Source organism: Taeniopygia guttata, chromosome 1A, assembly GCF_048771995.1.
Source record: "Taeniopygia guttata chromosome 1A, bTaeGut7.mat, whole genome shotgun sequence".
Classification (NCBI taxonomy): domain Eukaryota; kingdom Metazoa; phylum Chordata; class Aves; order Passeriformes; family Estrildidae; genus Taeniopygia; species Taeniopygia guttata.
In genome coordinates, this window is record NC_133025.1 from 32721094 (window position 1) to 32737070 (window position 15977).

The window sequence follows — 15977 nt, forward strand, 5'->3', positions numbered from 1 at the left end:
GTGCTTTGTAAACTGGTGTAATAAGCTTGCAAGATATTTGAGGATAAACTTAAATCTCAGCATTCCCTGCTGTAATCTGTTGCTACCTTGTTTTCTAGCAAGTTTTCTTCCCAGAGCAGTTCTCTGGGTTTGTTCAATTTAGCAGGAGTATGGTTAATAGAGAATTGACTAAGGCTTTGTGTTAATCTCACAGGAGTAAGTGTGCACAATTAGATACCTGGGATTCCTGCAGGGCTAGGATTTGACTGTAGTTGTTTGGTAATAAAGCAGGTTGTTTTCATTCATGTGTGCTGAGGCTTGAAAAGGATCCTAGGTTGAAATGATTTTGCACACTATGACAGACATTGTGCAGTGAATAATTGACCTATTGTGTATTGTTTTCTAATAATTGCTTCCTTCTAAATTTAGTTGATAATAACGTTTATGCATGAAATACTGCTGTGCTTTAGTCTGAATTTCAGAGCATTCATTTTCTTTTTTTTGACACTGAATTATTTGAGAACTTTAACATGTGGAAGTAAGTTCTTGGAATGGATTTAAAAACTATCATTTTCTATTAATGAAGAATACAGAAATGGGATCATACCACCTAAGGGTGGTGATTCATGCTAATTCAGTTCTTGGCTGTTTTGAAATGGACAGTGGAGATTCTAACACCAGAAAAATCATGCCATTGCTGTCTTGATTTTTCATTGCTCCGGGTAAGAAATTATGCAAAAATCTGTTTTGGGATGTAAGAACATTAAAAGGTTCTTGGCAACTTGCACTTTTCTTGAAATGATTGAGGATGGTGTGTGGGGTGTATGCAAGTGTATATATATATTTTATAGAGTAGAGGATTTATGTACTCATTTGTGGACATGTATACATTCCTTGTAGGGAATGATCTGACTGTTATCTTGGCATCTGCTAGATGTCTCAGGGCAGCAGTGTGGGCCGGCTTTTTTTCTATTTTCTTTTGAACGTCGTTCATTACATTAGGGTAGTAGAATAATTTTTAATTCTGTTTTGTGCTCTTTGGAGGGGGAGGGGGCGAGTAAAACATTTGGTGTTGAGGAAGGACCATAGCAGCAAGGACTTGGGGACTTGCAGTGGTTTCATTGCAATGGTCCACGTGGCTTTTAAGTATTGTTCAGTCTTTTGAGCTGGCTCTTAACATACACAGGTGGGCTATAATTAGATACAGTATAGTGTGACTGTTGGGACTTATACTCTGTTACCTTCTGGCCATAACTGTTACGAGACATGCCTACATTTTCTTATGTACGGATAAGCTGTATTCTTGTACTAGCATTTTTATATGCTTCTTTTAGTCTTGAAATACGATTTTAACTGGAGAAGATCTGTCAGCCTACTGGGGTAAACTGCCAAATTCAGTGGTTGAGTTAAAACTGGCTTGTCATCCTCTTTGATAAAAGCTGAGTGTTTCAGCAATGCAGATAGCAATGGTTCTTAAAGTTCAGAGTGGATTTTTTTCTTTATTAAAAGAAAATTTATTTTTGAATGTGTGAATGTTCCTATAGAGCAGGTAGGATGACTGGGAGTATATTGCTCTTAAAAAGTTAACCCAGCTGGAACTGTTACACAGGAAAAATTCTGCTCTTAGAGGACCTTGCTTAGGTTAGGCTATCTAGTGAGTGCTCTCGTGGCCCGGTGTTGCTTGGTAGTTAAGTAAACCAGTTCTTGGCCTGTTCTTACTTGCTCTCTTTTCAGTGGAACTTTCAAAAGTAGATTTCCTGAGGAATTGGTCTGGCAATGGCACTGGTATTTCATCTGTGCTACATCCTCACAGCCCCGGGTTTTGCTGCAACATAACAAATGGGAACGGGGAATAGTGTCCTTTGGCAGAAGCAAACAGCAGGTTTTGTGGCTAGCTCCTTTGATAGGAAGAGGAGCCGGCCACTTCTTTTAAGTAATGTGGGAATGAGCAGGGACTTACCTTGCCCATATGTTTAGCACGTGCTTACTAAATTCTTCTCAAATCAACATATGGAACAAAAACATATTGGGTCTGTAGAACACGCAAGAACAGACAAGACAGGCTAATGAAGACTGATTTTTACTGAAAAGGGAGAGAACCCTGTCTTCTATTATATGCTTCCTAAGCTTAAACGTCATCCAAGTGAGTTCTTTGACTCTTATACTTATATGGGTGTATTATCTGGTTTTTTATAGAAGCAGAAATGATTGATACTTTTTAATTAAAACTAATAGTATATCTTAAAAACAACATTGTAATTTAGGTGATTAGATACTGAGATTTTTCTGTCTTTTAGGTGGTTGTAGGTTAGATTCTGTTGGGTGAGAGTGATTTGATTGTGGAAAAAAGTCAGCTATTTTAAACTCCAGTCCATGTCATAAAAACTTGCAGGGTCCAGCAGAGTTGCAATATATGCATCTTATTATCATGCTTATTGTGATAAAGCAATAAAGGCAGTTATTTGTATATTTCATGGCTTCTTAATTTTAAATTTGTAGGGAATGATGCACAGTGAGCTTAATGTTGGTTTTCTTAATAGTTAATTGCCTAAAATTAAATGCAATCTAAGTAAGGCAATAGTATGTTTGTGGCATTGAAAAATATTAATCACGAAGTACACTCAATATTAACACTTAAATATTTGTCAATCTAAGAACAGGTGAGGTGTGTCTAATGAGGAGGCTTAAAACTAGGTGCTGGAGTTGAATTTCGGCCAGGAGTAATATAAATGAGAAGGGGTGAGCAGAGTATTTCACTTGAGAGACTTGTCATTTACACTGTGCATAGTGTTCAAATGATTTCTTATTCAGTGCTCTGAAATAGCCATGAAATGCTTTAGTTTTTTCACATGTAGCATAAAATGTTAAAAGACAAATCGGAACTGGGCTAATTCTTCTGTATCTAAGCTATAAATGTCACATGAAGTAAGGTTTTTGTGCATTTTGCTGTCTACAATATATATGGGGTTTTTCTTAAACCCACTGAAATGAACTGGTCTTCAAGCTCACGTAAAACACCCAACTAATGCTAGTGCATGTTGTGCTTGCTATCTCTGACAGTGCTGCATTTGAAAAAGATCAGTTTGGGCTTGGTGCTGGTAACCTTGTTCATTTTGCTCTGGCTGTAAAGCATGTTTTGTTTGCACCTGCCTTCAAAATACCATGGGATTATATCAACTTCTTGCCAAGCCAGTATAGTATTTTGTCAGGAAAATGGTACACTTCAGTCTACTTCCTAGGTTCTTCAAACCCTGAAGAGGTGAGTGCGTGTATCTCTTCCAACTTCTGTGCTTTTGTGATGTTACTCTGAGCATCTCAAGTGGCTGTTCCTGGAAGTTAATTCTAAAATTATTTTTAATGAAAGGTTGATAACTGTATCAGATGGTTGATCTTTCTTTCTGAAAGATGTGGCCGCTGGTACAGATGCTGTTGAAGTCTGTAATCTGAAATAGGTTGTATTTAGGTTAATTCTACCATTTCTGCTCCAGTACTTTGTCTGAGAAGCAGTTGAAGCGATGAAAGAAAAAAACAAAACCACCATAACAAAAAACCTAATCTTTAAAGTTTCAGGCAGGTCTTGTTTAAAATCTTATTTTCTTAAAAGAAGAGGCTTTTTAAAGTGACATCTGTTGCTAGTAATTTTGGTCTTTCTATAAAGTTACAAAACAACTGATAGGAGGATAATCCTTATATTTACTACAACTTGTGTTTTTGAAATGCTAATTCAGAGAGACTTAACAATTGTGTATATTGCAAGTGTAAGCTTATGCAAATCACAATTCTAAGAGTTTAATTCAATGCCATTGATGTTCCTTTGTTCTTGAGGCTAAATCTCTCAGGTGTTAAAACTTCTATGGAATTTTATGCAGGGAATTTAATTGCTAAGGAGTTAGACTTGCTGTATAAAAGACAAGATGATGACTGTTAAGGTCACAGGACTGCAAATTACTGTTGAAGTGCTGTGGTATTTCACAGATAACTGTTAAAAATTTACTTGCCTTCTAAGATCACCTTCTCAGAAGAGTCTGCATTCTTTATAGTGTTGGTTTTAATGGAAGAAAATAAGTTGTGGATGAGAAGTATTTATAGAAGAGGACATAATAAAGGGAGGGAGAAAAATGAAAAGATTTGCAGCGTTTCCATATTGTGTGCCTATTAACGTTGCTTATGCTTTGCTTGTATTTGACAATATAACAACTTCTATTGAAATATTAGCATATTGCTGTTTCACTTTCTGTATATTGCTTTAAATCCTAGTTAGCAAGTATTTCTCAACTAGGTGATAGAAAAGAAAATCCTGGCGTTTTTCTGAAAGACTAATCTCTGTTGTAGCAATCTCAATTATGTGGTTTGATGAGTTTTGGATCAAAATCAGTAGATAAAACAAAAAGAATCACTAGGCTGCCTTCATAAGGTAAAGCCAGGCAGAATAGTTAGGTTTCCTTAGGATTCTTGACAATTCTAAACTGTCGTCTTCCCTATGGTATGTCAGAAATTGTTCTTTAAAATGAGGAATAATTTAGCCTTTTATCTAGGAAAGTTGGATAATTAGTATGTAGTGACTTTCATCTAGGAAAGTCTAAGTAATCACCATGTAGCACAAAATAGCTCAGCTGACAGCTTCAAGTCCTCCAAAAGGATTATAAACAGTCTATTTACCTTTGTAATAGATCTGGAGTATAAAGTATAAATAAGAAAATTGCTCAGCCATGTTTGAAACAAAAATGATGGAAAATCAGAATTCGTGTTTTAGGGGGATAGTGGTAATTGATACTTTGTTCAGAATATTTGTAACTACTTTCCATTTGTGTGCTTAAATGTGCTGTTGTTTGCAGATGTGCACAAAACATTCCTTATGCCATTACTGTAGATTCTCATTATGACATTTTTCCAAAGTTAATGTTGGAAGTTATGTGGTTTTTTGAAGTAAATAGTGGAAAATCTGAACTAGAATCACTTGCCTGGGGAGCAGGGACGCAGAAGAGCTCTCTTCTTTACTCTTTACAGGAGTAAATCTGTTTTCATTAGATATCAAAAGGTAATCAAAAGTTTGTACTGCATTCTACAGTGCATAGTTTTCTCAAAAGCAAATTTCATTTCTGATGTGAGAAAGTTATCCAGAATCTGAAAGCAGATCTGGTTGCAACTTTTATAATTTAAAAAGCACTAGAGACTAGAGAGGTGGGAAAGCAAAAAGCAGACTTGTTTCATTTGTTAAGAACCTCAGTCAACTCTAATACTGTTCAAGTGCAATGTAGATCTTTCTGCTTAGGACAGATGCATGCAGTGATAATGGATCCAGTGGAAATATTTTAAAGAAGAGCCCATGATACACAAGGACTTAAATTTCGCATTGTAGGAGCCCTACTTTGCACTGTTTCATAATCTGTAACTATCCCAGTACAGGAGGAGAATTTGGCCTGCAGTCCTCCTATCTCTAGGATGCAGTTGTGTTTCTAAAAATCATTTAAATTTAAATCCTTTTGAGATCTGTGTTTCATCTGATAGTAGCAGGTTGCAAATTTTAGCTTGACTGCTTACCCGGCTAAGCTGGCAGGAATTGTAGAGTTGTACCAAACTGATCCCTGTCAAGTTTCTAGATTTGTGCTTCAGTAACAGTATGAACATTTGACCAGGCCAGAACTGCTGCTTGAGAAAGTTGTTTCACTAAAAAGCTTAGGCAAGTAAATTAAGCAAATACAGTGTTTTTTGTTGATGAAAGTGCTATTCAAATTCTGTGGAGAATCACAGAGTGTTGTAATCATGAGCTATATATTCTTTTCACCTTTATAGCTCTTGTGTATTCTCTGCTAAAATTAGTTGTCTGTTGTTATTTGTGTTAGGTTGAGGGGAATAAGTTTACTGGTCAGTGACTGTGAGATCAAGGTATATTAAAATGAAAAGGATTTTTGGGGGAATCCCATGTTTGCTAAGAACTTCATTAGTACTATCTTTGTCTTGTCTGTTCTTGGCTACTTCTTTTTCACCAGGTGGATACAGATTTGTGGAAGAAAGTGGCTGTTCCTTTGTTGTGATTATAATAAATAAGGATATGGTTTAGCTCAGGTCTTGATTAGAGGTAGCCTTAGTAGCTTCTGTCCACTGAGTCATTCTGATACAGAAAAACTTGTTGAAAGGGCCAGTGGTATTGGTGGAAAGAAGCATACTGATGTGTGTAGGGATAAATTGAAGAACCACTGCACATCTTAAAGCTGATCTCATGTAGGTTCTTTCTGTGGTGGAAGGCTTGCTAGAGTTTATAATGTTCAATGTTGAGTCCTACTGTGCTGTACTTCCCACAGTGTTATTTAGTGCTGTTTTTCTCTTCTGCTCGTGTTTACATTCTGCTGTGGAGTGTGAGAGTAGGTGTGTGTTAACCATGAAGCAGGCAAATGTGGTGCCTGTTGGGCATAGCTTGCTGGAGGAGATGTGCTGTTATGGCTGACATTTTGCAGAGGTGAATTATTTTGCAGAGGAAAAGATAAAATTTTCTTATCTGTAAGCATGAGAAGTACTTATGCTTTTACATCTGCTTATGTAAAAGCAGGTTGGATATAAGTGTCTGTAAAGCACTATGGGAAATAGGGAATCTGAACTGTGTTTAAAGGATATGTTCATGTTTGGGTACTTTGTCTTTTGCATATAATAATACATGCATGCTCATTTTTATATAAACGCAGAAAAAAACTAAACAGGGAGTGTTGAGAATATCTTAAGAGAGCTATAATGCTGTACTGTTTGTACAGTGGCTTTTGAACTAGGAGTAGAGAAATACCAATCTTTTGAGTACTCCTGAGAGTTCATTCATTCAGAATGGGCAGGTACGTATGCACAGTTTGATTTGATGATCCTAGGTGTATTATGATCAATGCCTGTTAAGTTTTACTTCCATCAGAGGTGATACTCCCTGCAGAAACACTGTGGGCTATGTAGTTTCAGTTGTTTACATTGAGCGTGGATGTGCTGGAATACTTCAGAGTTGTGCAGTGGCTTTTTATTTATAACTTTTAACACTATTTTTTTCTTTTGACCTTCAGCTTAAGGTCCTGCTTATTGAACTAATAACAAAACTGGGCAGATTGAGCACAAATGCACATGAAGTGGGAGGGAAGAAAAAGCATAAGAAGTTAAATCCACTTGTTTTATTATGCTGTGTAGGATGCGTTGTATTAAAGTGATTCCTTTTGAGGGAGAGCAGACTGGAGGAAAATGACATTAAAGTAGAAGCCCTGGGAAGGAGCTCTCCTGGTAATTGAGGACCTAAGGCCAAATAGGGTCTGACTATTCCTTCTGTAAGTGAATGAGTTAGCATGTGATATCCTTTGCCATTCAGAAAATGGGAATGTACTGAGTTGCTTACACAAGCCTTGGGATCAGACTAACTATATGGCCAGCTCGCTTTGGCATGAGATACATGGTTTGAGGAAAGAGAGTTAGGATCTTGTTCTGTAAACTTTTTTTTCATAGTTCAAGCACTGAGTTTTATGCTACTATGTATTGACCTACATACTACAGAGTTCTCATGTGCCAAAGGTGTGGTACAGCTTTATTGCCCCTAGTGTTTGAGATCTTGGTAAGACTCACTTGTACTTCCTTTCTATCTTCTTTTTTTCCTGTGTCTGTATGGCAGGTGAATTTCTTGCCAAGAAAGATTTTGGTTTTTCTTGGTTTTTTCCTCCTCACTAAATGCCAGGGTCAGAAGTGCATACAGTGCTGCTAGAAGATTCATCACCTTAATCCACAAGCTGATTGATGTAACCTTTTAACTAATAAGCATAACCTATTTAATAACAATGATGATAACCTAATTAATAAACAATGATGATAACATGAGTTCAAGTTCAGTCTTAGTTCGAGCAGACTCTTAATTTGAGTAAAGGATAATGGTATGTTAGTTCAGTTGTTCCCTTTGGATAATTTTTATTTCAACCAGGTAGATTAATCAAACAAATCGTCAAGCAAAAGTAGTTGCTATGGTAGACAGCCTGGAAGGTTAGCCAGCTATTCAGTCTTAGTCCAGGGGAGTAAAAATGGATGTAACTCAATATTGCTTGATATTATGCATGTCCAGTCAAGTGTAATGTTGTGTATTACTGCTGAGCTCATCCTGATTTTGAGCCCTTCAAACTTCTATGGTATGTGGTGAGCAGTTTTTCTTCTCTTAACTGATATGCATACTTGCTGTAAACTGACTGCTCTTTCCTCAGCGAATGCTCATCTTTGTCATGCCAAGAAACCTGCTAGCAGGTACCTCTGTATGTCTTGCATAGAGCACCTATTTTCAGAGTTCTGCTGTTGTGTTCAGGCTTTGTAAATATATTGTTCAACAGTACTGCTGCTCTTAGTGTAGAAGCACTGATAGACCAATGTGTGCTGAATGATTAAAAGGACAGAGGCACAACAGAACCGCAGTTTTTAAAATGAAAAATTCCTGTGATCTGTATCTTGACTTTGTAATCGTTATTGTATGTTACCTTTGGATGTTGTAAACTGTTCATACTATTACTAGTACTTTGTAATTGAAGTCTGTCTGGGAGAAGAGGTTATAACTGTGTTTTTATTTTGGAAACTCTTCAAGACAAAAATCCTTACTACTTATACGAAATCACAAGATATTTCTATCAAAACCGGGCCCTTGGCAGAATGACAGTAGATTCAATATTTAATTGCAACTTCCCATTGATTCTTAAACCTTCTGTATTTCAATAACGCTTGCTTTATTAGTTAGCTTTCCACTTTGAACTTTGGAGTTTGAGGAAAGCAGAACACTTCCTAGTTTGACATAAAACGTGTTATGCTTTCAAGATGGAGCTTCCCCTTTTTTCTATATTTGTGTTCATTTGTTGAAGTGGTGGGTATTTTTTGACCTTATAAAATTTAAGGAGCTAAAATATTTGGGAGAGGTGCAGAAGAATGCAGAAGAGCTATTTCAGAAGCCTATTCTAACCCATAGTAAAATGCTGGTATGTGTCTGAAGTCTAATATTTTGCAACTGCTCATAAGAACAGTCTTAATGTGGTGGGTTTTTTGTTTCCTATGTATACACAGCAGCCTGTAGTGAATACTCTTTGTCTATGATTTTAATCTAATTTTTCCAGTGCATGGCAAGTGCACTTTTGGGCCATTTTCCCTGATAGAACAGAGACAGCTGTTTCTTCTATGTTTTGTAATGTAATGCAAAAACGCATGTGTGCAAATAAAGTTACTAAAAAATATTTCCTTAAATATTCTTAAGAACTGACAGTTTTATCATTTCTAGGATTTTTGATCACTAATACGAGTACTAGAATGAAACTAATGTTACTATTCTAGTGAAACTGAATAATCTGATGAGAAGCTTTCCCAAAACACTTGTCTCTTCTTAATATTAATTAAATTTGCATGAGTCGCAGAGCACCTTTCAACATTCAGGTCTATTCTAACTAGCATTTAAGTAGGTAGGAGTAGATTTGAACCTTTCTAGAAAGGGCGATACAGTTAAACAAAGGAGATGGTTATTTTGCTGTAATTTGTTGGGCTTTTTATTTTTTAAGTAGTGAAAACTCTTTAAGAGAGATTCTGGTAGCTCATACCCTTTTACCTAAAATAATGAAGACTCTTTCAGAGCTGCTAACAAATGTGTCTGAAGGGTGTATCACAAATATGATACTTTGGGGGCTTTGTCTAAAGAAGTGAACAATATGAAATTGTTGGTTATGTCGTCAATCGTTACATCACTTACAAACAGAATGAATTAAAATTATCTTGGTCGGAAAAACTATCCATAAAAGAGGTTTAAACTGAGCCAGTTGAAAAAGTGACTAGTTGTTAAGGAAAAGTTCAGCCATTTGTAGAGTTTGCTAATCCTTGTGGCACATTATGCTGCTCTTCAAAATTGACACAGCCAAGGAGTATTCAAACTGTAATGAGGTACTCATGTAGAAATACAAAAACTATTTCCAAAGCACATAAAGATGATCTGTACAGAAGGAATTGCTGTATGATTTGATGTTGTAAAATCAAAGCAGAGAGATTTAGCCTACTGGTTTGAAGTGTTTTCTACCTGAATTAGAGAAATACGAAGCTGGAAGGTAATGCAAAACTATCTGTTTTGAGCATTGAATAATTGAAAATAGGAAAATAAAGAAATAAAGGCAGGATTATTTTATTTAAGAAGTTTGAAATATGGATTCTGGAATAACATTTTGTGCAATAACTTGTTTATTTGGTATTTTTCTGGCATTTTAAGGTTTAGGAGTTCTCAGAGACAATGTTTTGGAATTGTTCTTGACACATACACGGTATGTCACTGGGTGAAGTCAGACCTTGATCCTAGACTTAGAAAAAGTTAAAAATGTGTTAGCTGGCATTGAAAATTCTTGGGTTGTAAAATTATTGAAAACTTCTTTTTGACATCATGTTTTCTGATAGCAGTGCTTCTACTATTGTTTTTTACTCTGGTAGCAGTACATTATCCAACTAATGTATTTGTTTTAAGAAGAAAAAAAATCTGATGAAAAGCATTAGGTTATCCTCTTGCAGACCACATCTTTGTAAGACAGACTTTTGAAATTTTACTACTTCTGTTTTGGGGTTAGTCTGCTTGTGGCTTGGTGGATGAGGAGGAGAAAAGTTGCAGGGAGGAAGATTGTTGTTTCTCCAGAAGCTGCTAACTTGTCATAGCGCACAGTCTCTGAATCCTTTTGGTGAATGGTATTTGATGCTTTGTGTTATCACATTGAGAAGTGAGCTGCTTACAGAATAATTGCGATCATTCTTGTTTCTGTAGCTGAAGCCGTACAGCTCCTTAAAGTTGTGTTGGATTTTTGCTCTTTCATGTATAAAATCAAATTATCTGTACATTCAGAAAAAAAATTATGGCATTACAGCGGTTCTGTTATAAATGTCACCGTAAAATGTTAGGAGGAGCATAGAGCTGCAGAAAAGTTCAGAGGTGGCTTTTATAGCAAGGAGGAGGAGGACTCTCAAATGTGTATGAGTGATGAATCAAGTGAAGGCATGAATGTTATGGAAGGGCTGAATATTCTTTATTACTCTTTCTCCTCTGGTACAAGGATACATGTTGTCACTTTGTTGCGTAAGTAGATGGGAAGTTTTTCTTTGAACTCCATTATAGTGTGAGCTTGATGGACTATTTTCAGGGCTGACAATTGTTGCATGGTAGAGGTGTCCAACTCTTTGAGGAGGAGCCTTGGAAGTATATATTCAGATAAAAAATCTTATATTAATAATTATTTCTTAATTTAATATTTAGTTTTGTAGAATAAGAATTTATCACTCTTACAAATATAGTTGCATATTCTAAGAACTGTCAAGGAAGCTTTTGAACCAATAATACTGATGTAATATATTGAAATACCTTAGGCATGTTGGAGTAGGTGAGAACTTTGCACCTGTGTGGGAGGATTTAGTAAGAGATTAGGTTCTGGACAAAAGAAAGAAGGGTGTATTCAGAAGAGGAATTACTGAAGAGGTTAAGGAGTGGCCTTATTAACTCAAATGAATTGAGGTTATGTGGTAAATAAATGCAGATTGATTAACAGTTGTAATTGCATATGCAGCTGATAAATTGCTGCAGTTGCATTTTGCGTACTTGCCTCAACTCCAGGCGCTAGTCACGCTGAACTAAATAGCATCATATATAAAATGTACTTCGGTTCTTGGTTAACGAAAACAATCACTGACTTCAGTGGGATTTCATGGAAATCCTACAGTGTGAGTTAAAAGAAGGAGTTTTAAAGGTTGCTATATATGTGTGATAGGTATTTGAAGAGGTGGTTGGTATTCTTGGTCATTGTAACCACTATGTGTTTGTGAAGGAGAGGCAAACATTGACATCTCATCTGGCTTACATAACAAATTTAAGGTGTAATTTATGTAAATAAGAAATTGCCCAAATGTGAGATTGATTTTACACTGGGATTGTGATGCTGGAAAAGTCTAACCAGCATAGCCTCCATTTAATTGCTGGACTGCCCTAGCATATCTAGAATTTCAGGTGTCAGTTTTCAGTTTGTGTTTTTGCAGGCATGGAAATGTTACATATGTGTTTATTTCCTGACTTTCATCCGTGCTAAAGTATGTTAGTCAGGTATACTGAAATCTACACATTTTTGTATCTTATGTTTGTATCCACCTTCCAATCTAAAACCACTACTCAATCAAAATTTCATGTGTGCTGAATAGGATTGACCCTGGAGTCTGTAATTATCCTTGTCTGGATAACTAACACTCAAACTAGGTGTTTAATCCTATTTTAGGCTGTTAAAATTGAACATTTAGTGTGCTGGGTGTGTTCGGTTGAGTTAATGAATGAAATGCATATAACTTTTTAAAGTTGGTAGCTTGATAATCCAGTAAGCAATGGCTGTGAATTTGGACCTATAGAATGAAATTGTGAAGTGCTGTAGGGCTTGGTTTGCAAGAGCCTTCAACATCTGCTTTTATCAGCTTTAATTAATCTTAAATCTGAATACAGTATTTGGATGTCTGTGAAAACCAGTCCCTGTGTTTGGGTGGATTTGGTTTGGTTTGGTTTTTTTTTTTTTTTTTTTTTTTTTTTCCATTGCTGTATCAAAAGAAGCTGAAGGGCTTATTGGCTAGGTAATATGCTTAATTTTTTTCTGATCTCAGGTACATGGACAAACTTGTTTGCAAAGTTGCAGAGAGTCAAGCCTACTTCATTTAGAAAGTGTTTTCATTGTCCTGCTGTTTTATACATCATTTGTTGGTTGTAACTGTAGGAATGTGAATCTCACCATTGTTACATGTAGGAGCAAAGAAAGGGTAATCGTTTCTACTTCAAACTTCCTTTCAAAACTAAGGTGAAACAGATCAACATTTGTTTGCTCACAAGAGTGCTACTGAAGTTCATGCAGTTAATAAAAAATCACATTATTTTACAAATAATGAGATTTTTTCTTAGAAAATGATTTTTTTGTTTCTTACCCATATTCACTTACATTTGACTAAGGATGGAAACCCTGTTTTATAAGTTGGTCCTTAGTTTCCTTTGTATTCTCCATTTTTCCTAAATGAGAAATCTTGCCATGAATTTGATCTAATATGTCGACCTGCATATTTCCCTTATATTTCCCATTTATAACTGAATTAACTGATCAATTTGAGCATGGTTGTGGATAAGAAATCAAGATATTGTCAGTCTGTTCTAGGGTGGGTAACTCTTGATGTTTCGTGGATACCTATATGCATGGGAGTGCATGAGCTCTCATTGTGTCATCTCAGTCATGTTAAAAAAAATGCTGAGTTGTAGAGCTTTGTTGTATGTATTATTGGTGAGTAAAAAAGGGGTTTTCTTTTTTTAAATTGTCCACTAAAATCTAAAATCTCCAAATTATTTCAAAGCAATTGAGTTATTAAAGCAAGAGTCCAGCACATTGCAAGCACAGTTCGTTTGTAAGGAAATAGCTGTGAAATTTGTTGACATACAAAATTCTAGTTTAATCTAAATGCTACTGTACTGCATTATCAAATGCAGACTTAGGACAAAGGTTAATAGATATCTCTGTTATTTTTCTTACTATGGACTTTGTTTTTATCTTAACTATTACAGTATTGTCTTAAAGCTACAATGTTGGTATACCTTTTTAGTATTTTTCAGACCATAGAGCGAATAATTTTTTTCTTTTTTTTTTCGACAGTCAAGGATCCCTTTAGTGAAGAACTCCAAAAAATACAAGTAAGTAAAACCACTTAATATTGAGATTTTAATCTGTCACATGATTGTATAAAAACATTATAGATCTGTTCAGAGAGATGCAGTTTTAGTATAATGCAGGAAATAAATGCATTTCTTGTAACTGGTGTTTTAATTGTTTTTTCATCTTGGGCAATATAAATAGGATTACTAGGTTTGGCTGTGGTATGCTGGTTGCTTCATAAACAGTAAAAGTACATAATTTGTGTTGTAAAAAGAAAAGTGTTACAAATTGAGACTAATTTAACAGTTTTTCACTTACTGGTACCATTTGGCTTTTCAACCTCAAAAGCACAGCTGATAAGAGATGATTGACATGAAACTCAAGGATCTTATTTATTGTTATAGGGTTAGTGCAAGGGTTAAAGTAAATGTTAAAATTTGTCTCTTTCACTTTATTCCATTCTGTTACTTGTTCCTATAGTTACTTTTTTGTCTGAAGTATCAGGATAAAATTTTTGAGATGTCACCATTGAAGCTATTTGTATTATTCTTAGTGGTGCAGCCTGCGTTCAGGTGGTTCTCTCTTCTGACTTGAATTGTAAACATAGTGAACTGAATTTGCTAGTCATATATAAGCAAGTATTGCAAGATACTTGTGGGGGACTTGGGGGGTTTTTTTTGGTTTACTGTCTGGGATTTGTTTTTTTTGTTTGGTGAATGGGTGGGTTTTTGTGTCTAGGATTGAACTCTCCGAAAGTGAATAATTGTGTATTAAGCAGGTGGCCTTGGCTGGTTTCTTAGATAGAATATGTTTCTGAATCCCTTGAACAAATAAAATTTCTTGAGGCAGATTCTGGGGATTCTTTCGAAATGACATTACTAGTGTGCAGAGAATGCATGTTGTTCACTGGACTCAGCCTGAGAACCTGTTCTATATGTTGCTTTCTCCTGTTTCTACTGCACTGTTCCATAGTAATCCTATTGCATGCTTGATTCTTTGTTAGTTACAAAGGTTATACTGTTAGTTCTTTCTTTTATGTGATCCAGCTATTAATTAGAAGAAAAAATGGTCGCAATAATATTTCTCATGTTCATCTCACTGTAGCTAATAGTGAAGTCATGGGTGTACCTACTTGCAAATAAATGGAACTTGAAGTACTGCTGGTAGTGTGTGTGCTGGAGGACTGATTTTCCTCTTCTGCCATTCACAGTGTTTTCTGGCCAGGAAGTGAGTTAATAAGTTTGGTTAGTTTCCTGAGGAGTGTCAACTACATCAACTTAATTTCAGTGATGGTTTTGTAGTACCGGAATAGGGTGAGGTGGTGCTGGTAATTGTTGATTGTGCTGTTGGGAAATAATTTGTCCATTTTTTGATCAATGCAAGAAGTATTTTGCTTTTCTGGTAGCAGTTTTCTTACAGAAAAAAAAATTGGACTATTCACATTTTAAAATTATGTCAATAGTGCTGGTGCATCAGGGAATTAAACCTAATATAGTTGGTTTTTGTTTTTTTCAAAATGAGTATAACACTGGAAAATTACTTTTTTGAGTATTTTTGAATGAAGGCTCTAGTCTTAGCCATTTGATAAAACTTCAACATTTCAGAATAGCCTTTAGTATACATGTTTTTTGTCTTAAGTTTTGAATATTTCTTTCTAATATAAAGTGGTCCTGGTTATATTTAAATAAAATTGCTTGATATATTAATAAATTTAACTCCCCTGTAAGTAGCAGTTATATGACATCTCATATTCATGCTTGTTTTGGGAATTAAGCCTTTTTTGTATGTATGGTGTATGTAGACTATCCACAAGATAGTCTACAGCTTCCTGGTGTGCTTTGTTTTGGCTTTTTGTTTGGTGAGGGTGGTTTGGTTGTTTTTTTAAATTAAATTATGGTAGTTTGAAGGTAGGAAACAAAATTTTTCCTTTGCTGTCAATTTATGCTGGAATGTGACCAGACTTTAATATGGCTTGTATAAAATGTCACAGCACATTTATAAAGAATGAAACTTTTATTTTTACACAGTAGCTATCAAAAAACCATCCCAAACAAAACAGACTTCTTTTGAGTCACTTCAGTAATCTCTCAGTAGTATCAAAGTACTGCTGAGAGTCTGTTGGTTTTAACTGGCAGATCCATCAGAGTCCAAGCTACAATCTAGTTTACCTTCAGTCGAGATCTGAAAATTCAATGTAGTGTGTATACTTTTATTCAAAATCTATTGCCTGCATCATTGTTGTTATGTGAGACGTTACAGCTTTCTACCTTTATGTGTACACCCTGGGTTTTTTCCTCATTGTGTATGAAGATTTTGGGGCTAAATGGAAAAAAAGTA

The 15977-nt window shown here is 35.5% G+C and overlaps 1 protein-coding gene across 2 annotated transcripts in view; it reads left to right on the forward strand.

Annotated features, from left to right (window-relative positions):
* LEMD3 (LEM domain containing 3) overlaps positions 1–15977 on the forward strand; it is a 42180-nt gene that overhangs the window by 1851 nt on the left and 24352 nt on the right. For both annotated transcript variants that reach the window (XR_012053256.1, XM_030259036.4), the window contains exon 2: positions 13641–13678. Coding sequence is in view for 1 of the 2 variants with exons in the window: in XM_030259036.4 (XP_030114896.4) it covers positions 13641–13678 (38 nt within the window). In the remaining variant the exon portion in view is untranslated. The remainder of the gene's footprint in view (positions 1–13640; positions 13679–15977) is intronic.